At 44.1% G+C, this 22,709-nt stretch overlaps 1 protein-coding gene across 1 annotated transcript in view; it reads left to right on the top strand.

Annotated features, from left to right (window-relative positions):
* The window catches only part of LOC124595985 (sodium-coupled monocarboxylate transporter 1-like), a 137,175-nt gene extending 114,820 nt beyond the window's left edge, over positions 1–22,355 (top strand). The window contains exons 12-13 of the mRNA XM_047134929.1: positions 12,793–12,968; positions 20,663–22,355. Of these exons, the coding sequence (XP_046990885.1) occupies positions 12,793–12,968; positions 20,663–20,996 (510 nt within the window). The 3' untranslated portion in view covers positions 20,997–22,355. The remainder of the gene's footprint in view (positions 1–12,792; positions 12,969–20,662) is intronic.
* Positions 22,356–22,709: the final 354 nt, after the last annotated feature.

Genomic DNA, 22,709 nt, shown 5'->3' with positions numbered 1-22,709 from the left:
TCACGCCGTAATAAATTCACATCAGTCTTTCCATTGTGTGCCAGCCAGTCCGCTGTAACTAGCTCTGACGTCATAAATGTTGCGCAATACTTTAAAAATCAAGTAAATAACCTGAAACGTTTCTAGCATTTCAGGAGTAATACTAAATCAATATGTTTATATATCAGTTCAATAACTTTAACCATTTTCAAAATTTGGATGTTTTTCTGTAAAAGTCATTGGCGCAACAGAAAAGAGCTAGAAACTTAAAAATTTATATTTAGATTCCTTTTTCATAATAATTTAGTAGAAAAAGTATTCAGGATCTCACAAATTAAAATTTTAGTTGAAATTCATAATTTTCTGGTTTTTGTTTTAAAAATTAAGGATGCAAGATAGATTTAGTAGGCGAATAAATAAGGCTAGGATGTTTAAATGTAAGTAGAAGGGAGATCCGCGATAATCATAAAGATGTGAGAAGTTTCAACTGAATAACTATAAAACTATAGCGATAGCGTATCACCAAAGGGCAAGTTCAGAGCTCGTCTACTGCGTGTAGTGTAATTAAATTAATTCTCTCGCCTAAAATATTTGACTTAGCCACGTCAGACTTTTATTATGGTTACTTACCTGTGTGCTGATTGCACATTTAAACTGAGAGCTTCATCGGCCATCAGCAAAGGAAGCAATTATTTATTCGATAACTTAAAGTGGTGCATTACTGGCCCAGCGGCTAGTCGGGAGAGCCGATTTGATCAGGCGTTCCCTTAGCCGTCCGCACCGCGGCTTTATATATAAGAACGCTGTGTGAGGAAAAGGCCCAAGCTCTCTCCAGACGCTGAATAGCACACCACCTGTGCCGGGAGTCGCGTCGCGTCGGTATAATTGCTATAAACAGCCTCGGATGCCGTAATAAGTTACTCGGGATACGCGTAACCATGAAATCATTTTCGAGTGAAGTGTTAATTCTGGGATGACTTTAATGATCTATCTTCAGTTTGCGTATGTCGTATTTTCACGTGCCGCCGCGGGACAGACATTCTACCATTATTTAGCGTGGCGTTTGATGAACATTATCATCAAATTATGGCGAGCATTCACTTAAACATTTAATTTGGACAGTTATAGTTGCATCAGCGCATTAGACTCTGAACTGCTCTGGTAGTTGGATTGTGTGGATTCTTTTTTTTTTATCTGTGACATTCAGAATATAGCGAACGTTTTTACAGGATCGTTTTTGATTATGAATCACAGACAATCTCCTAATTCCTCAGAGCTATAAGCTGTAGCTATAAGTGTATTTCTCAGATGAAGTGGGCACTAGGAATTCTAATTATGGGCTTCACGTTTTGCTAATCACTTTGTGGTTGCCAATATTGTAATTAGAGAGCCAGTGTTGAGAACGGCAAAAGACAGCATAAATAATAGGAACATTTATATAACAATTAATTCCACCCGCCGCCCCACATATGGTTAATCGGCCGGGAAATGCATCTTTTCTACATAACAAACAAAATATTATTAAGAAGTATTAATTCTACCAGCCGCCCCACACAACAATCATTCATTCCATTAAGTCCCTTGTATTCAGGTTTTTTCACTTTGTGCTGCGGATATATAGCTGAAGAGCTTGGCCAAACGCTGACCGTCCATACACATGTGGGCTTCCTATGTGCCTTATGTCGGCAATTTAAAATTATCTGCTGTTGGTATACTGTCCTACACATCCCCTAAGTTTGGATTCGATTAAACAGTATTTTTGGGATGTGACAATTTCGGTACAGTTATCATTCATAGCTTTCTGTTTCATAAACCATTACAATCTTTAAGAATCGTTGCTGAAGAGAAATTTGCGTTTCGAGTGATTTAGAATTGAACTAGCATTCTTGGAATCTCTCTCTCTCTCTTTCTCTCTTTTCTTTTCTCTCTCACAACATTCCGCCCCTAACACACACAAGAGGGAAGTTACGTCAGTCACAGCATTTCTCAACGAGGATATTCATTTATTTATTTTATTGCTTTATTTATACACTCATGTTCAGAAAAACCAGAACGCCCTGAACGACTAGAGATCGGACTTCATATTGACAGTACTTGTACATTAGTATGTTCTGCAGAAATGATTAGCACGCGGGTTCAAGGTCAAAAACGATATCGCGGCGCAACACCGCCATCCAGTAAAACTAGACTGTGCCTCTCGTTGTCGCTATGAACCGAAAGTATCAGATCAGTTTCACTTCAGCAGACGTGCGGGATACCTCGTAGATATATATCTGAACCGTACCGTCTAATCAGTGAGTTTGGAAGAAGATCAGTTATTGGCATGAGGGAATGTGATGCATTCATCCGGGACACTGCTGCTCTTTTGGGACAAAGTATTTCAGCACTGTAACGGATCTGTACAGAATGGCTCACGGAAGGCCATAGAACAAGACAAGATGTGAGATGTGTCAGGCCGTATCAACCAGACCTTAACCCGCGAAAATTGACACCACACTCAAATGGCATTGCAGGACAGAACTACGTCCCCCTCGGCTCTGGTGCAACAGTGGAACAGTGGAACACAGATTGAGATTTTCCCTCTGCAGCCGAGTGTGCACTGTGGCTAAGCCATGTCTCCACAATATCCTTTCTTTCAGCAGTGCTAGTTCAGCAAGGTTCACAGGAGAGCTTCTGTAAAGTTTGCAAGATAGGAGACGACGTACTGGGTATCTCAGGTGATAGAGCACTTACCCGCGAAGGGCGGAGGTCCCGAGTTCGAGTCTCAGTCCAGCACACAGTTTTAATCTGCCAGGAAGTTTCGTATCAGCGCACACTCCGCTGCAGAGTTAAAATCTCAGTCTGGAAACATTCTCCAGGCTCTGGTCAAGCCATGTCTCCGCAATATCCTTTCTTTCAGGAGTGCTAGTTCTGCAAGAATTTAATAGTCATGGGTGACTGGAATTCGAGTGTAGGAAAAGGGAGAGAAGGAAACATAGTAGGTGAATATGGATTGGGGGACAGAAATGAAAGAGGAAGCCGCCTGGTAAAATTTTGCACAGAGCACAACATAATCATAACTAACACTTGGTTTAAGAATCATGAAAGAAGGTTGTATACATGGAAGAACCCTGGAGATACTAAAAGGTATCAGATAGATTATATAATGGTAAGACAGAGATTTAGGAACCAGGTTTTAAATTGTAAGACATTTCCAGGGGCAGATGTGGACTCTGACCACAATCTATTGGTTATGACCTGTAGATTAAAACTGAAGAAACTGCAAAAAGGTGGGAATTTAAGGAGATGGGACCTGGATAAACTAAAAGAACCAGAGGTTGTACAGAGATTCAGGGAGAGCATAAGGGAGCAATTGACACGAATGGGGGAAATAAATACAGTAGAAGAAGAATGGGTAGCTTTGAGGGATGAAGTAGTGAAGGCAGCAGAGGATCAAGTAGGTAAAAAGACGAGGGCTAGTATAAATCCTTGGGTAACAGAAGAAATATTGAATTTAATTGATGAAAGGAGAAAATATAAAAATGCAGTAAGTGAAACAGGCAAAAAGGAATACAAACGTCTCAAAAATGATATCGACAGGAAGTGCAAAATGGCTAAGCAGGGATGGTTAGAGGACAAATGTAAGGATGTAGAGGCTTATCTCACTAGGGGTAAGATAGATACCGCCTACAGGAAAATTAAAGAGACCTTTGGAGATAACAGAACGACTTGTATGAATATCAAGAGCTCAGATGGAAACCCAGTTCTAAGCAAAGAAGGGAAAGCAGAAAGGTGGAAGGAGTATATAGAGGGTCTATACAAGGGCGATGTACTTGAGGACAATATTATGGAAATGGAAGAGGATGTAGATGAAGATGAAATGGGAAATACGATACTGCGTGAAGAGTTTGACAGAGCACTGAAAGACCTGAGTCGAAACAAGGCCCCCGCAGTAGACAATATTCCATTGGAACTACTGACGGCCGTGGGAGAGCCAGTCCTGACAAAACTCTACCATCTGGTGAGCAAGATGTATGAAACAGGCGAAATACCCTCAGACTTCAAGAAGAATATAATAATTCCAATCCCAAAGAAAGCAGGTGTTGACAGATGTGAAAATTACCGAACTATCAGCTTAATAAGTCACAGCTGCAAAATACTAACACGAATTCCTTACAGACGAATGGAAAAACTAGTAGAAGCCAACCTCGGGGAAGATCAGTTTGGATTCCGTAGAAACACTGGAACACGTGAGGCAATACTGACCTTATGACTTATCTTAGAAGAAAGATTAAGGAAAGGCAAACCTACGTTTCTAGCATTTGTAGACTTAGAGAAAGCTTTTGACAATGTTGACTGGAATACTCTCTTTCAAATTCTAAAGGTGGCAGGGGTAAAATACAGGGAGCGAAAGGCTATTTCCAATTTGTACAGAAACCAGATGGCAGTTATAAGAGTCGAGGGACATGAAAGGGAAGCAGTGGTTGGGAAGGGAGTAAGACAGGGTTGTAGCCTGTCCCCGATGTTGTTCAATCTGTATATTGAGCAAGCAGTAAAGGAAACAAAAGAAAAATTCGGAGTAGGTATTAAAATTCATGGAGAAGATATAAAAACTTTGAGGTTCGCGGATGACTTTGTAATTCTGTCAGAGACAGCAAAGGACTTGGAAGAGCAGTTGAATGGAATGGACAGTGTCTTGAAAGGAGGATATAAGATGAACATCAACAAAAGCAAAACAAGGATAATGGAATGTAGTCTAATTAAGTCGGGTGATGCTGAGGGAATTAGATTAGTAAATGAGGCACTTAAAGTAGTAAAGGAGTTTTGCTATTTGGGGAGCAAAATAACTGATGATGGTCGAAGTAGAGAGGATACAAAATGTAGGCTGGCAATGGCAAGGAAAGCGTTTCTGAAGAAGAGAAATTTGTTAACATCCAGTATTGATATAAGTGTCAGGAAGTCATTTCTGAAAGTATTCGTATGGAGTGTAGCCATGTATGGAAGTGAAACATGGACGATAAATAGTTTGGACAAGAAGAGAATAGAAGCTTTCGAAATGTGGTGATACAGAAGAATGCTGAAGATTAGATGGGTAGATCACATAACTAATGAGGAAGTATTGAATAGGATTGGGGAGAAGAGAAGTTTGTGGCACAACGTGACCAGAAGAAGGGATCGGTTGGTAGGACATGTTCTGAGGCATCAAGGGATCACCAATTTAGTATTGGAGGGCAGCGTGGAGGGTAAAAATCGTAGGGGGAGACCAAGAGATGAATACACTAAGCAGATTCAGAAGGATGTAGGTTGCAGTAGGTACTGGGAGATGAAAAAGCTTGCACAGGATAGAGTAGCATGGCGAGCTGCATCAAACCAGTCTCAGGACTGAAGACCACAACAACAACAACAGTTCTGCAAGGTTCGCAGGAGAGCTTCTGTAAAGTTTGGAAGGTAGCAGACGAGGTACTGGCAGAAGCAAAGTTGCGAGGATGAGGCGGTAGTCGTTCTTGAGTAGCTCAGATGGTAGAGCACGTGCCCGCGAAAGGCAAAGGTCTCGAGTTCGAGTCTCGGTCCGGCACAGTTTTAATCTGCCAGGAAGTTTCAGTCTAACACATCCTACACATTCAGAGATGATTGTCCGTCGCCGTTTATTTCAGTATGGGCTGTGTGTGCGTATCCGCTTCTCCACGTACCTCTGACGAATGCACAGAAACATGCTAGACGGCAATGGTGCATAGAAGGACGTCACTGGGGACAGGAATGGCATATGATTAGTGAAAGAGAACAGTTCATATTTCTGGGTTTTCATAGATAGTAAACTGTCGTGGAAAACTCACGTTCAGGATCTTGTTCAAAGACCTAACGCTGCCATTTTTACTATTCGAAAGGTATTTGAAGTAGGTGATAGTTCGACACAAAAGTAGTCTATTTTACTTATTTTCATTCGCTTATGACGTATGGTATTATATTTTGGGGCGCCTCGTCCCATTCTCAAAAGATATATTTTTGGCTCACAAACGGGCGGTGCGGGCAATAAGTAGTGTAAGTTCGCGAACCTCTTGTCGACCCCTGCTCATTAGTCCGGATATTTTGATATTGGTCTCTCAATACATACACTCCTGGAAATGGAAAAAAGAACACATTGACACCGGTGTGTCAGACCCACCATACTTGCTCCGGACACTGCGAGAGGGCTGTACAAGCAATGATCACACGCACGGCACAGCGGACACACCAGGAACCGCGGTGTTGGACGTCGAATGGCGCTAGCTGCGCAGCATTTGTGCACCGCCGCCGTCAGTGTCAGCCAGTTTGCCGTGGCATACGGAGCTCCATCGCAGTCTTTAACACTGGTAGCATGCCGCGACAGCGTGGACGTGAACCGTATGTGCAGTTGACGGACTTTGAGCAAGGGCGTATAGTGGGCATGCGGGAGGCCGGGTGGACGTACCGCCGAATTGCTCAACACGTGGGGCGTGAGGTCTCCACAGTACATCGATGTTGTCGCCAGTGGTCGGCGGAAGGTGCACGTGCCCGTCGACCTGGGACCGGACCGCAGCGACGCACGGATGCACGCCAAGACCGTAGGATCCTACGCAGTGCCGTAGGGGACCGCACCGCCACTTCCCAGCAAATTAGGGACACTGTTGCTCCTGGGGTATCGGCGAGGACCATTCGCAACCGTCTCCATGAAGCTGGGCTACGGTCCCGCACACCGTTAGGCCGTCTTCCGCTCACGCCCCAACATCGTGCAGCCCGCCTCCAGTGGTGTCGCGACAGGCGTGAATGGAGGGACGAATGGAGACGTGTCGTCTTCAGCGATGAGAGTCGCTTCTGCCTTGGTGCCAATGATGGTCGTATGCGTGTTTGGCGCCGTGCAGGTGAGCGCCACAATCAGGACTGCATACGACCGAGGCACACAGGGCCAACACCCGGCATCATGGTGTGGGGAGCGATCTCCTACACTGGCCGTACACCACTGGTGATCGTCGAGGGGACACTGAATAGTGCACGGTACATCCAAACCGTCATCGAACCCATCGTTCTACCATTCCTAGACCGGCAAGGGAACTTGCTGTTCCAACAGGACAATGCACGTCCGCATGTATCCCGTGCCACCCAACGTGCTCTAGAAGGTGTAAGTCAACTACCCTGGCCAGCAAGATCTCCGGATCTGTCCCCCATTGAGCATGTTTGGGACTGGATGAAGCGTCGTCTCACGCGGTCTGCACGTCCAGCACGAACGCTGGTCCAACTGAGGCGCCAGGTGGAAATGGCATGGCAAGCCGTTCCACAGGACTACATCCAGCATCTCTACGATCGTCTCCATGGGAGAATAGCAGCCTGCGTTGCTGCGAAAGGTGGATATACACTGTACTAGTGCCGACATTGTTCATGCTCTGTTGCCTGTGTCTATGTGCCTGTGGTTCTGTCAGTGTGATCATGTGATGTATCTGACCCCAGGAATGTGTCAATAAAGTTTCCCCTTCCTGGGACAATGAATTCACGGTGTTCTTATTTCAATTTCCAGGAGTGTATATTCTCTACTGCCGTTTCTTGTTAACAATATCAGCTTACCACCAAGAATTAGCAGCTTTCACTCGGTTAATACTCGGCAGAAATCCGTTCTGCATTTGCATCGAACGCCCTTGACTCTTGTGCAGACAAATGTGCAGTATAATGCTGCATCCCTTTTCAACAAGCTACCATAAACATTCAAAAGTCTTGGCAGAAATGAAGACGCTATCAAATCGAAGACGACGAGTTTTCTCATAGGTCACTCCTTCTGTCGAGGAGATACTTGAACAGTTAAGTTAATTTCTGTGTAATATTGTTGACTGTGTTTACATAAACTTACAACTTGTCTTTTTTTGGATTCATAAACATTTTATGTTGTCTGTAATTAGATTTATGCCAACGGCCTTGCCGCAGTGGTAACACCGTTTTCCGTCAGATCACCTAAGTTAAGCGCTGTCAGGAACGGCTAGCACTTGGAAGGGTGACCATTCGGTCTACTGAGCCCTGTTGGCAAACGGGGTGGACGCAGCCCTTGCGGTGCCAACTGCGGAGCTACTTGATCGAGAAGTAGCGGCTCCGGTCACGTAAACCGACATAGGGCCGGTAGAGCGGTGTGCTGACTACATGTCCCTCCATATCCGCATCCAGTGACGCCTGTGGGCTTGGGATGGCACGGCGGCTGGTCGGTACCGTTAGGCCTTCAGAATCTGTTCGGGCGGAGTTTAGTTTTATTACTTTCATGTTGTAATTTCATGTGCTAACACGTTGCATGACTTTCGAAATTTGCTCCTCAATTTGGCCCTACGGAACTAGACATGCAAAATTTAAATAAGAATTAAAAATAGAAATCACATATTGTTTTCGGACGAATCCAGGTTTTGGTCCGCCGCAGACGGGGTTGCGGGATCACAGTGACTGTATTTGCACAAGACTAACAGCATCGACTCGAGGCCTTGTGGTGTGGGGTGCAATTGGGTGCAACTACAAATCACAAATAATGCGCGTCTGGGGCACTGTTACCAGTGTTACCCACGTGAATGACATCCTGCAACTCGTAGCCATAACCTTTCCGCACAACGCCCCAGACGCCATTTTTAGCAAGGCAATGCACGTCCACATCTTGCTGCATGAACAAGGGCCTTCTTGGTGTCACGGGATGTCAGCCTTTAGCCGAACTTTGTCAGATTACCGGACTTTTCGCTCGCCAGACTTGTCACCAGTCGAAAATATGTAGGATATGGTGAACGACAGATGCAGCCCTGTGACCAAATAGCAACCACGAGAGATGAACTTTGGAACCAGGTGAACGCAGCATGGATGACTGTACCACAGGACGCTATTCGCGCCTTATACTCACCGGTGCCATCACGCATGGAACCGGTTTTATGACAGCCAACGGCAGATCCTGTGCCTACAAGTCAACACTATACATGCCGAACCGAGGTGACTGAAATCCTAATCATTTCTGCACAACATGCTAATGTATAAGTGCTATCGATATGAACGTTCCTATCCTAGTCGTTCAAGGTGTTCTGTTTAGTCTAAACATGAGTGTACATACGTCGCTTTTGTAACAGCGTTTTGTGAAGTTTCTACATATTGACATTGATTAGAGAGTCATGTTTCAGCATAATAACACAAATAGTAATTGCAATAGCAGTAACAGTTATAATAATGGCAATAATAATAATAATAATGAGAATGATGTAAAAGTAAAATAGAAATGCACATATAGTCATGAATGTTTTGTGTATTACTACAAATGTTAGTTGAGAATATGAAAGTCTGATAAAAAGAACGACGATAGTTAATAGTAAGAGCTATTTCACAATAGGTTCTAAGGAAGAGTACAACTGGCAGAGAGAGAGAGAGAGAGAGAGACAGAGAGAGGGAGTTGTAATGAATACTATTGAATACTGTCCTCTTATAAGAAATATGTTAGTTCGTTTCGATATAAATGTATATATGCTCTGCAATGGCGTCAGAGACGTTACCGTTGTGTCTCTGCCGTAGCAATGACTTTTCATTTGTTTATTTCAGAAACAATACCGGAAAAGCGTTGTGACTGCTTAGGGCATTGTATAACACTTGATGTGCTACGCAGCTACCTCTGACGCGGATCTGCTCGTCACCGTCATCAAGGTGGAACTGTATGCTGTGCTGACATTGAGCTGACGTGATACTGCGATTTCTGCCTCCTGTCTCAATCTGATCTTGCTAGGATTCAGTAACGGGCACTCCATGTGTCTGTGAGTTCACTTACTGTTTGCTAGAGGTCATCCCACCACGAAAATTATCTGTAGGTTACTGCACGCCCAGCAGAAAAATTACTTGTATCTGAATTATTGCAGTAGCTTTTCCACACACACTATTTATTTCCGACTTAGACAAGAGCTAGTAATAGTACAAGACAGGAAATCCTAGATTGAAGAATGTTGAATGTGAGCTATGTTCCGACTGCGTATTTAGCAAGAAGTATCCCATCGACAAGTAGAAGCTTCGTTTCGAATCCCAACGTTGAAAACAATTTAATCTCACTGTATCAACTCTTTTTAATGGCTAGGGACGCTACGAGTGTTGCCCAGAAAGTATTGCATCGGATTGTTTCTGATGTGTCGACAGAAGTGCCGACACAGTGTGATTTGAGGGGACCGCAATGCACGCTATAAACACACGAAGGATGGCGTGAGGTCTGAAACAGGATACGTAATTAATGCTATAAAGAAAAGTACGTAGCTGCTGGAATACTTAACATTAATCCATCCTTGTTGCACATCGCTATTGACGATACAAGTGAGACTCTGTAGGTTCAGGCAATAAACTACTAATGGCGCCTTGCTAGGTCGTAGCCATTGACTTAGCTGAAGGCTATTCTAACTATCTGCTCTGCAAATGAGCGAGGCTTCGTCAGTGTGCATCGCTAGCTACGTCGTCCGTACAACTGGGGCGAGTGCTAGTCCGTCTCTCGAGACCTGCCGTGTGGTGGCGCTCGGTCTGCGATCACTGACAGTGGCGACACGCGGGTCCGACATGTACTAATGGACCGCGGCCGATTTAAAGCTACCACCTAGCAAGTGTGGTGTCTGGCGGTGACACCACAGTTCCTTCAATAATTCTTTATTGAACGTGATGAGAATTACAAACACGAAGTAATGGTGTTTTATCTGTACACCCTATTTTTCCACGTAATCTGCATCCCGTTTTACGGCCTTCCTCCAGCGTGAAACTAGAGCATGTATGCCCTGTCGGTACCAATCCTTGTCTTGGTGGCGAAGCCAGTGCTTCATGTGTGAACTTTCTTTGCTGACTGACAGATGCAGCGTCAACGGCCGAGTCGTAATGGGTCCGTTCTCGCGAATGACAACATCAGCTCTCTGCAACATGTCCGGTGTGACAGCCGTGCATGTTCTCCCCTACAGCAGCAAATCGTGGAGCTCAGCCAAACCGGGTTCTAACGGCCTCAAAAAAAAAGTTCAAATGTGTGTGAAGTCTTATGGGACTTAACTGCTAAGGCCATCAGTCCCTAAGCTTATACACCACTTAACCTAAATTATCCTAAGGACAAACACACACACCCATACCCGAGGGATGACTCGAACCTCCGCCGGGACCAGCCGCACAGTCCATGACTGCAGCGCCTGAGACCGCTCGGCTAATCCCGCGCGGCTCTATCGACCTCACCCTCCCTGATCAGCGACTAACTGTGCTTGTATCGACCGCAGATGCTCCATAGACTTTTCACAAGCGTTTGTCAATGTTCTCCACAGTTTGTTTCTCTGTAGGGAGAAACTCAATAACTCAGTGACGGCGCGTTGCTTGTAGCGTACGTCACCAACAGACGCCATTTTGAAACTGTCCTGGAGCTACGCTATCTGGCGGAAGTGACGGAAACTTGGCGCGCTCACTCATGACATGAAATGAGCGTAAGGCATTGTGTGCCGGGAGTCCCCCATTCGGGGAATTTCGGCCGCCGAGGGCAAGTGCTTATTGGATTCGACGCCATATTGGGCGACTTGCGCGTCGGAGATGGGGATGAAATGATGATGAGGACAACACAACACCTAGTCCCTGAGCGGAGAAAATCTCCTGCCCCAGCCGGGAATCGATCCCGGGCCCCTTGGCGTGGCATTCCGCCGTGCTGGCCACTCAGCTAACGGGGACTGAAGCTCACTCATCAGACTTCCAGTAAATAGGTATTAACGTTTCGTTTTCATAGCTTTGTTTTCGGCTGAGAAAAAGAAAATGCGGTGCGTTACTTTCTGGGCAACTCTTGTACTTTTGGAAAACTATGAGTTCATGTTTGAGTACGAACCGTTTCGTTATTAAAGTCATCCGTGACTCACATTCTCGCAAACGGTAGGACATACAGGGTTATTACAAATGATTGAAGCGATTTCACAGCTCTACAATAGCTTTATTATTTGAGATACTTTCACAATGCTTTGCACACACATACAAAAACTCAAAAAGTTTTTTTAGGCATTCACAAATGTTCGATATGTGCCCCTTTAGTGATTCGGCAGACATCAAGCCGATAATCAAGTTCCTCCCACACTCGGCGCAGCATGTCCCCATCAGTGAGTTCGAAAGCATCGTTGATGCGAGCTCGCAGTTCTGGCCCGTTTCTTGGTAGAGGAGGTTTAAACACTGAATCTTTCACATAACCCCGCAGAAAGAAATCGCATGGGGTTAAGTCGGGAGAGCGTGGAGGCCATGACATGAATTGTTGATCATGATCTCCACCATGACCGATCCATCGGTTTTCCAATCTCCTGTTTAAGAAATGCTTCTGCTTTAGCCTTTTCCATAAGATTTTCCAAACCGTCGGCTGTGGTACGTTTAGCTCCCTGCTTGCTTTATTCGTCGACTTCCGCGGCTACGCGTGAAACTTGCCCGCACGCATTCAACCGTTTCTTCGCTCACTGCAGGCCGACCCGTTGATTTCCCCTTACAGAGGCATCCAGAAGCTTTAAACTGCGCATACCATCGCCGAATGGAGTTAGCAGTTGGTGGATCTTTGTTGAACTTCGTCCTGAAGTGTCGTTGCACTGTTATGATTGACTGATGTGAGTGCATTTCAAGCACGACATACGCTTTCTCGGCTCCTGTCGCCATTTTGTCTCACTGCGCTCTCGAGCGCTCTGGCGGCAGAAACCTGAAGTGCGGCTTCAGCCGAACAAAACTTTATGAGTTTTTCTACGTATCTGCAGTGTGTCGTGACCATATGTCAATGAATGGAGCTGCAGTGAATTTATGAAATCGCTTCAATCATTTGTAATAGCCCTGTATGCGAGGCTCACCCTAGCTGGTATGTCGCAGGGCGCTGTGATCGGGTCTGCGGCTGGGATGCTGCTGGTGATAGTGATGATGGTGGGCGCGCAGCACGCCTTCACCACTGGGCTGATGAAATACCCGCGGCTGCCCGTCTCCGTGGAGGGCTGCTCCGCCAACGTCACGGCCGCCATCGCCTCGGCCGCTGCCGCCACCACTCCCAGGTAACTCCGGCGCTGTGCAATCGGCGAGGTGTACCTTGAGCTGTGATGGCTGCATGCGCAGCAGCCATGAGCTTGTTTCGTGGGGTAGGGAAGGAGCCGACTCAGTCGCGCAATGACTGCTCTGCATTCAGTTCGCTCGCCAGACTCCATTCGGGGAACATCGGGTAAATTAGTCAGATGGCTTCGTCCAAATGGGGCGATATTTCGGGAAGTTTGTTGCCAACTTCTACCGCTCCCCAAATGATTTACTTGCCTTCCGCTGGGAAATCTATTATACATCCCTTCGCTCACACTCTCGCTCTTAGGTCTGCAGTATCCTTGGACGCCTCAGCTGGCGAGGTGGACGCGGAAGTCAACAGCAGGCAATCACAGTGTTTCTGCTGCCACCGCAGGGCTCGGTACGCGACTGACATGGAGGAGGCACGTCTACATAGTGAGATCTCAGTTCTTGAGCTACCATGACGTGACTCGACATTCCAGCTGATCGTCATTGTACATTGAGCATGCTCAAGGCCTTACGTAGCTGGAAACCGCTGTCTTTATTTATCAGCTGATCATGTAGCCAGGCCGCCCGGAGTGGCCGAGCGGTTCTAGGCGCTACAGTCTGGAACCGCGAGATCGCTACGATCGCAGGTTCTAATCCTGCCTCGGGCATTCGGTCATGTATGTGTGTGATGTCCTTAGGTTAGTTAGTTTTAAGTAGTTCTAAGTTCTAGGGGACTGATGACCTTAGAAGTTAAGTGCCATAGTGCTCAGAGCCATTTGAACCATGTAGCTGGATCTCGATAGGTGTTTTAAACACTTGGTGCAGTTATACTTCACCCTATTTTCAATAGCGAGGCAGTTCTTCGCTAAAGCTTACTTAGTTCGTTGTACCATATTTGTGTGACACATATGCTCAACACATATTTCGTGTATCGTCCAAATGATTTGAGTAGTTATACATTCTCACCCCTGGAAGTATTGTAATAATGAGAAGTCTAATATATACGGTAAAGCGACTTAAGTGCACGAGCTATTCTTTAGTCATAGACATATTTGCATATGAAAAGAAGTCCAGCTACGTGACAAATTGCTAGAAAGAGAAAATAACGTAAAATATTTAGGAGTATGTATCCAGAGCGACCTTAAGTGAAATGACCACATAAAACAAATAAAATAAAATGCAAGTGCCAGACTGAGATTCCTAGGAGAAGTGGTTGTGGGACAGTGGAACCAGAGCTCAAATGGAAAGATTAAATTATTCGTTTCTCTTGTGCACTGTTCGAAAGTGGACTAGAAGAGAAACAGCTTGAAGGTGGTTCGATGATCCTCTACATGCATGCTAGGGGCCCCTCAGGCCCGAGAGTGACGTAATCATCCCTTTAATCGTATTAAAATCATATGTAGTTGTTCCCTATTTTATGTAATACTTAAAAATACGTCTGGGATTAAGAAACATGATAAAACTGTGTTAAATATGGCAAACATTGTATGAAAAAAGTATTTTCTTAATGCTGTGCACGTAATGCATTACCAGGCCTTTTCAGGCCTATTGTAATCTAATGCTTTAGCAAACGATTTTCTGCCAGCCTATCAATGTTGATAACTGTAATGATTTTATACTAGCAATTGTTTCAATTGCTAGGCTCTAGCAATAACAATAATGGACTCCATGCTCATAGTTGAACTTGACCTCGGAATTGAAAGGTGGTGTTCTTGTAACTGATGTAAGAAATTATGTTTGTAATTCTCTCTGTTTTTCTTTCTTCTCTTTTTCTCTAAAGTATTTAGACTTTCTTTCTAGCCAAGAAACGTTCGTTACTTACATTATGGAATCATCTAGTACGTCTCGTAAAAGAAAACTTATTGACATTACGAACGTAAATGAGCCAAACGTTTCAACGATTATTTCTGAATGGTTGGACGAATGTGAATCTAGTACTGCTTCCGAATATGAAACTGATACTGTTTATAGACATACGTCGGACAGCTCAGAATCTGAAGAAATTAGTGATGACTCTTGGGATGTAAGTGATGTAGGCTTACCAAGGATAGCTTGGCCTACTGATACAACGCAGCCTACAAACTTAAATAATGTATCAAGTACACCACAGCCTGCAAACATAAATAATATACCAAGCTTAACCCAGCCTTAAAATGCAAATAATATAGCAAGTGCTGCCAAAACTGGTAGCTTTTTTATCAGTTACGATGTAACTCAGTGGAGCAAATCACTACCTCCTTCTAGCAAAATGCTTACTCACAATGTAGTGAAAGATTCTTCAGATCATGTTAGGGGAACAAATACACAGACGGCAAAAGATGCTTGGAGTTACTTCATCAGAAATAATATTGTGGATGAAATAGCTCATGGTAAAAATCAGGAAGGAGGACGCTCAGCAGCTACAACAGGTCAAATATTGTGTAATGTTACAAATAAGGAAATCAGTTCATTTCTAGGGATTTTCCTATTAGCTGATAGTCACAGAATCTGTGATATTTCTATAAGAAAATTATTTCACTACTCTACTGGCAGACCAGTTGAAATGGCAACTTCTTCTATAGACAGGTGTTAAGAAATAAGGAGAGCCGTTAGGTTCGGTGACAGACGACACACTCGACAAGCTAGAAGCTAAGATTCTACTATGCTAGCTTTCTGCAACGAGTGTGAACTATTCACAAACAACTGTAGACAAAAATTTCAGCCAGGTGAGAATTTCACAACAGATGAGCAGCTAGTGTCTTTCGGAGTGCGTTGCAGATTTTTACAATTTATTGCAAGCAAACCAGGAAAGTACGGAATAGAGATATTCTGGCTGTGTGACTCTTTGACATCATACGCTATAGATGAAAAATCCAGGTCACCCTCGACTCTACCAGTGTTTCCCTGTTCCAAGATTTGTTGAAGCATAAAATTACAGCAATCGGTAGTATTCACCATAGCAAACAATAAGTTCCACGTGAAATGAAACCATGTAAGACAAAACTTGTTCTGTCTTCAGCATTTTGAGTCAGAGATGATTTCACTATTGTGAGTTATGTAATGAAATAAGGATAAGAGCGTGATGCTAATAAATTCCACGAATCACGACGCCGCAGTTGATTAGACTCACTGAAAAAAGAAACCATAAATTATTATATTTTATAACGAAACAAAATCAGGTGTGGGTTCTCTTGACCAAAAGACACGTACTTACACTTGTCAAAGATAGACAAGGAGATGACGTCTGTTTCATAGGCTAATGTAATGGATGTTGCAGTGATAATTGCTTTCTGTTTATTCACAGATCAACATCCAGAATATCAAAATGGAAAATCACATAAAAGAGGATTTTCTTAAAAGACTTGGCCCTAGAACTTATTCGTCCACATATAGAACCCAGACCCTAAACTCCAGATACACAAAGATTCCTCCTATAAGCACTGGCTAGAAGTGGCTTCAAAATGGGCTAGGAAACGGGTATTGTCCACCAAAGATAAACGACCAGAAGAGATGCTTTTTGGGTCCACGTTAACTGGAAAGGAAAATCGATCAGTGTTGTTCAACTGCCCTAACCGTGTATTCAATGAACACAGTGTGCTTGTTTGTGAAGATCGTTCCAGTAATGTGTAGAACTTTGTGACAAGTAGTCTAATATTTATTTGGACAGACTGCTGCGTAGCTTAATTTTTTTGTTGCTATATAATTTATAACTTAGAAATTTCATTCTTTTCATTTTGTGTTTGAATGCTTTGTGCACGCTGATTTGCGTTTTACCTCACCAAGGCGCTATTTCTAGTTTATATAAGTGCTTATATAAGTTATTATATGCTAAAATAATAAGATTAGTAGAGATTAAACTGAGATTTATTTCACTGAAATTAATGCCCAGACATTTTCTTTAATATTTTCCTAATTTAAACTAAATACGGATATGTTTTGTAAGACTGTATTCACTCGTAAATAAAAGTAAGTAATCGTAATAAACGTAGATAGAAATCTCAATGGGGACTTCTAAGGCCCCCATCATGCAATAACATAGGTCCTAACACTCATGCATCCAAGGGTTAATTGTGAACTGCAGAGAAGTCACGTCGATATAGAGGTAAAAGTACTTTGTTGAACATGGTGTCCTGGGTCAGATGATACCCATGTGTGCACGTGTTAACCTAAAAACTACTTCAGTTGCTATCACAGTGCGCCTGGGATCGTTGAGATTGGATTATTGGCAATATAAAGGTGTCGCCTGACCAGATCAATCACTTATCTTATTACACCAGTCCTATGGTCGTATCTGGATACGCTGTTATGTGAGCAGCTGCTGGAAATATTCACCTCACCGTGGATGCGGGCAGATGGCAGCTATATTGTGCTATAGGGGATATGGAATAAAGCTTTTATGGCACCTGCGGTAGTAACAGAAGTCATCATGGCAGTTTCAGACTACATGAACACAGTTTCTGTGTACCACATTCCTACACATCCAACCCATGCAATTCAGAGTCGCTGCTGCATTGTGTTGCAAATGGGAACAACATGCTGTTGAATAGAAGGCATAATGTTTTGGCTCAGCAACTTATATGTCTCTTGAATTGTACTGATATATGGATTCTCGAAATATCTAAAATGGGGTCATTCGAAATGCTCCTGTATTTAGATGTATCCGTTTGGAGTGATTTGAGATGGACTGAACACAAACTTAGCAGCTGGAAACATATGTGAGGAGTGAGGTCAAAGCTTTGCGATACCCCTGAAGAAAATGGAAGATACGGGAGTTGATATTGTTAATAGTGAACAGGCATGCCTGATAGAGATCATGCAATAAGTGAACGCAGTCAATATGATTCTTATATGCCTGGAGCCTGAAGAGGGGTGTGGAATGCCATCATTTCTAGGGTTTCCAGTGGTCAAGACGACAAAAAAAATATGGATTTTCTGTTAGGTTGAAGATATAGCAGGTAGATGGGGTCAGAGGAGAAATTTGGAAAGAAGGCATAATGGTTAAAAGAAAGGCATTGTTCCTGGTCAGCTGTTTTTTGCTGCATGGGGGGGGGGGGGGGGGGGGGCAAACGCATTAGGGTGTTGCAGAACTGCAAACTGACACTGATGAACTGCTATAAGTAGGTGTATAGTTTCAGGGAAAGTAGGACTTAGTAGGTTTTCCACATGTTTTTGTTGTAGTCTGCGGATAAAATCGTGTTGTAGAGACTTGTAAGGATTTCCAATCATAGCACAGCATTGACTGGGGTCAGTGCTACATTTTTGTGCAGTACTTCATACGACAAACCTCTTCTTACTGTTGCATAACTGTCTGTCTTTGTGTGTATGTGTGTGTGTGTGTGTGTGTGTGTGTGTGTGTGTGTGTGTGTTTGCTGGCGCACAGACTAGAGATTATGGGCTCTGTGTTTGGCCGATTTCCAAACACCTGCGCAGTGGCAGTGTGTTGCTTGTTCTCCAAGCAAGCTGAAAAGTTTTTACTACATTTTACTTGAGCTCCTGCATGCTTACTCAATGTTCTTAAACTGTTGCGTAAAATTGAACGTACTATCACTGTACTATATTTTTATCATTTCAACGCTGACCTACAGAATTCTCCCTGACAGATACAGATCAAAGTTATTCTCTTCATTTATGGTCCACAATATACAACGATACGCAATCTGACTGCACAAATAATTAACACATAAAATCGTCCTGAATTAGAAGAAATCCTAACAATAACCCATACTTTTCATAAGTCACTTACGTCACAAAAAATCTTCATTACTCTAACTACAACAATACAGCAAGAACCAATACAGCAAGCTAAATAAAAAGATTCTAACTACTGTAGGCTCTAACTGTTAAAAGGCATGTGGTTAGCAAAGGAAAGATTTTGTTGTAGAGCAAACAATGTATTTAGCGAATTTTACCTTCATAATGTGACATCCAGTTCCATTAATCATCATCAAAATTAAACTTCCACGACAGACACAAGTCTAGACCGTCCGCTCCTGCTGACACTTCAGACTTCTAACCTCCACCACTGCCAGCTATTAACATTCAACCTTCTTCACTTCTGGCTATTCACCTCCAACTGCCATCACTACTGGCTATTAACTTCTAACTACCAACACTGCTGGCTATTTACCTCTAACTGTGAGTCCGACCAGCCACAGAGTCTCTTATAGAGGGCGCACAGGGCTGTCAGAGTTATTAATGTGATGTATCACGCTGCCAACATACACTATTGGCAATTAAAATTGCTACACCAAGAAGAAATGCAGATGATAAACGGGTATTCATTGAACAAATATATTACACTAGAACTGACATGTGATGACATTTTCAAGCCGTTTGGGTGCATAGATCCTGAGAAATCAGTAGCCAGAACAACCAGCTCTGGCCGTAATAACGGCCTTGATACGCCTGGGTTGAGTCAAACTGAGCTTGGATGGCGTGTACAGGTACAGTTGCCCATGCAGCTTCAACACGATACCACAGTTCATCAAGAGTAGTGACTGGCATACTGTGACGAGCCAGTTGCTTGTCCACCATTGACCAGACCTTTGCAATTGGTGAGAGATCTGGAGAATGTGCTGGCCAGGGCAGCAGTCGAACATTTTCTGTATGTAGAAAGGCCCATGCAGGACCTGCAACATGCGGTCGTGCATTATCCTACACAAACGTAGGGTTTCGCAGGGATCGAATGAAGGGTAGAGCCACGGGTCGTAACACATCTGAAACGTAACGACCACTGTTCAAAGTGCCATCAATGCAAACAAGAGGAGACCGAGACGTGTAACCACGCCGTGTGATACGCCAGTATGGCGATAACGAATACACGCTTCCAATGTGCGTTCACCGCGATGTCGCCAAACACGGATGCGACCAGCATGATGCTTTAAACAGAACCTGGATTCATCAGAAAAAATGACGTTTTGCCATTCGTGCACCCAAGTTCGTCGTTGAGTACACCATCGCAGGCGCTCCTGTCTGTGATGCAGCGTCAAGGGTAGCCGCAGCCACAGTCTCCGAGCTGATAGTCCATGCTGCTGCAAACGTCGTCGAACTGTTCGTGCAGATGGTTGATGTCTTGCAAACGTCCCCATCTGTTGACTCAGGGATCGAGGCGTGGCTGCACCAATCGTTACAGCCATGCCTGTTATCTGGACTTCTAGTGGTACGAGTCCTTTGGGATCCAGCACTGCGTTCCGTATTACCCTCCTGAACCCACCGATTCCATATTGTGCTAACAGTCATTGGATCTCGACCAACGCGAGCAGCAATGTTGCAATACGATAAACCGCAATCGCGATAGGCTATAATCCGACCTTTATCACAGTCGGAAACGGGATGGTACGCATTTCTGATCTTACACGAGGCATCACAACAACGTTTCACCAGGCAACGCCAGTCAACTGCTGTTTGTGTATGAGAAATCGGTTGGAAACTTTCCTCATGTCAGAACGTTGTAGGTGTCGCCACTGTCACCAACCTTGTGTGAATGCTCTGAAAAGCTAATCATTTGCATATCACAGAATCTTCTTCCTGTCGGTTAAATGCCGCGTCTGTAGCAAGGCATCTTCGTGGTGTAGGAATTTTAATGGCCAGTAGTGTATAAACATGTAAACAGGCCACTTACTAAGTGTATAATAAGTGTGAATTGTAGTACATACTGCACCCCAGAGATTCAGCAACGTTTGAGCATTACTCTGGGATCACGCCAGGTGTGTTTGTTGTTGCTTTACAGGCCAGAAGCCACAGGCTCGGTGCCAGCGCTGTTCCGCGTGTCCTACATGTACTACACGCTCCTGGGCACTCTGGTGGTGATGCTGGTGGGTGCCGCCGCCAGCTTCGCAACAGGTGCCACGTCGCCCACCAGCCTGGACCCGGCGCTGCTGGCGCCACAGCTACGCTGGCTCGCCGACAAGGGGCGGCAACGGCGGCAGGGCGGCAGCCGACTCTCTGCTGGCGGTGGGCACGAGGACAGAGGCAGGAGTGGGGACGACAGAGAAGAAGAGGGCGCCACAGAGCTGCTGGTCTGTGAGAAAGGAGCCGAGGCCGGAGGACAGCCTGACAAGTAGGCGCCTCTCCACTGGTGTTAGTGGCTGTACACGATAGACCGAAGATTCTAACCCTGCATGGTTGCAGCATACACGTCAACTGGAAGGATGTAATGTCACGGAGATGTAAAGTTTATCAGGCATGGGTTACGGCATTGGATTAGTCCTCTTAAGGGACCAGTTTCTCCGAGGTTGGTTTCTGAGCATTCTTGTTGGAGAATCCAGTGTCATCTGCTTGAGCACGAAATAAGCCCACGAGACAATTGAGATTCTTCCACATTACTGAACAATTAAAAAACTTAGGCAACTGTAGCCCCGTTGGGTTCCCAGCAATCGCCGATACTGCGACAACTTAATACGCTGCCATTTTCAAGGTATAAATAACCGCAGTGCATGGCAATTTAAATTCTCAGTGGATGACTCTACGCCAACCAAAAAACCAGAAGACAGTGTATGCAGGAAGACCACACTTTCATAAACCGACAGTACCATTACACAGTCAGAGATGTGTAGTTTCAGATGTTAAAGTGCACTATTAAAGAAAAATGGGAGTGCAGGTGGCTCTAACACGATCCTTGTTTTGTGACATAAGAGAGAGATTGAGAGTCTCGTTAAGACGCAGAGAAAAATATCCACCTCTATTTATAAAGTAATTTGCCAGTTCCATCTCAGAAGTTTCTTTAACAACACTATCCCCACAATTGTCACTGCACATTATGATCTATCCATTGCTATGTGCCTATTACAATGTTGTGCTCGGCATATAGTGTTGCTAAGTGAATGGGTGTTGGAAACGGTGGTACAGAAAAACTACTTTTGTCAAATATCGTAATATGTGGATGACAGGACAGTGAAACGAGCGTGTACAATCCAGTGGTGAGGCAGAAGGGGTAGTTTGGGGAACATGTTTAGAAGCTCGAGTCAGACTCTTGTTATCGTAGAACTGCTCACAGTTTAGAAAGTATGACACCGCCTTGCGATCGGCGCCAAGTCTAGCACCGAAATTTTTGCCAGTTTTGCTGCTGAAAGCGTATGCTGTAACAATGCCACGAGGATATTAATATACCCATGTCCTGATTGGCTACAAATTCCTCTTACCTAGTTTTGCTGCTGAAAACCAAAACAGAACTGTGATTCCGCTGTCAGCGTATCAACAAACGGGAAGCAAGATGCAGCGATGTGACACTAAATATAAACAGGAGCCATGTTTGCACGTACAGCTTGTCATAGGGTACACCTCACAGGCAAGCAGTTCTGTAGTGATATTTTCCTCCCCCAATCAACAAGCTGTGTCCTCCAAATCGTGCAGACGTGTAGCTGCAACGAATACGTACACAACAACTTGTTCAAGCGCTAGTAATTTATATGGCATCTCTCAAATATTTCTCGACATAGTCGTTATCGCGAAAGTTTTTATATTAATAAGCTAATGTGTAACCAACATGACTTTGTTATCAACATGACTTTGTGAATCTTAAGTTATAATTAGAGCACAAGAAAACTTCCTGTTCTACACTTATGTTACTCTAACTCTCTATTAGGCATGATGAGAGACGAATGACGATGTATGCAAGAAAACTACTGAATTTTAAAACTGTTCTTCGAACTTCATTTTGTTACAATTTAAATGCTTGAAAGTAGCTCTGCTAGCGTGAACCCACATAAAGCATCTCTCGAAACCTTTCCTAGACCAGGTTCAAATGTTTCTCTTATATCACCCCTTACTAAAAGATT

Source organism: Schistocerca americana, chromosome 2 (genome assembly GCF_021461395.2).
Source record: "Schistocerca americana isolate TAMUIC-IGC-003095 chromosome 2, iqSchAmer2.1, whole genome shotgun sequence".
NCBI lineage: Eukaryota > Metazoa > Arthropoda > Insecta > Orthoptera > Acrididae > Schistocerca > Schistocerca americana.
This window is presented reverse-complemented; position numbering and strand designations above follow the sequence as displayed.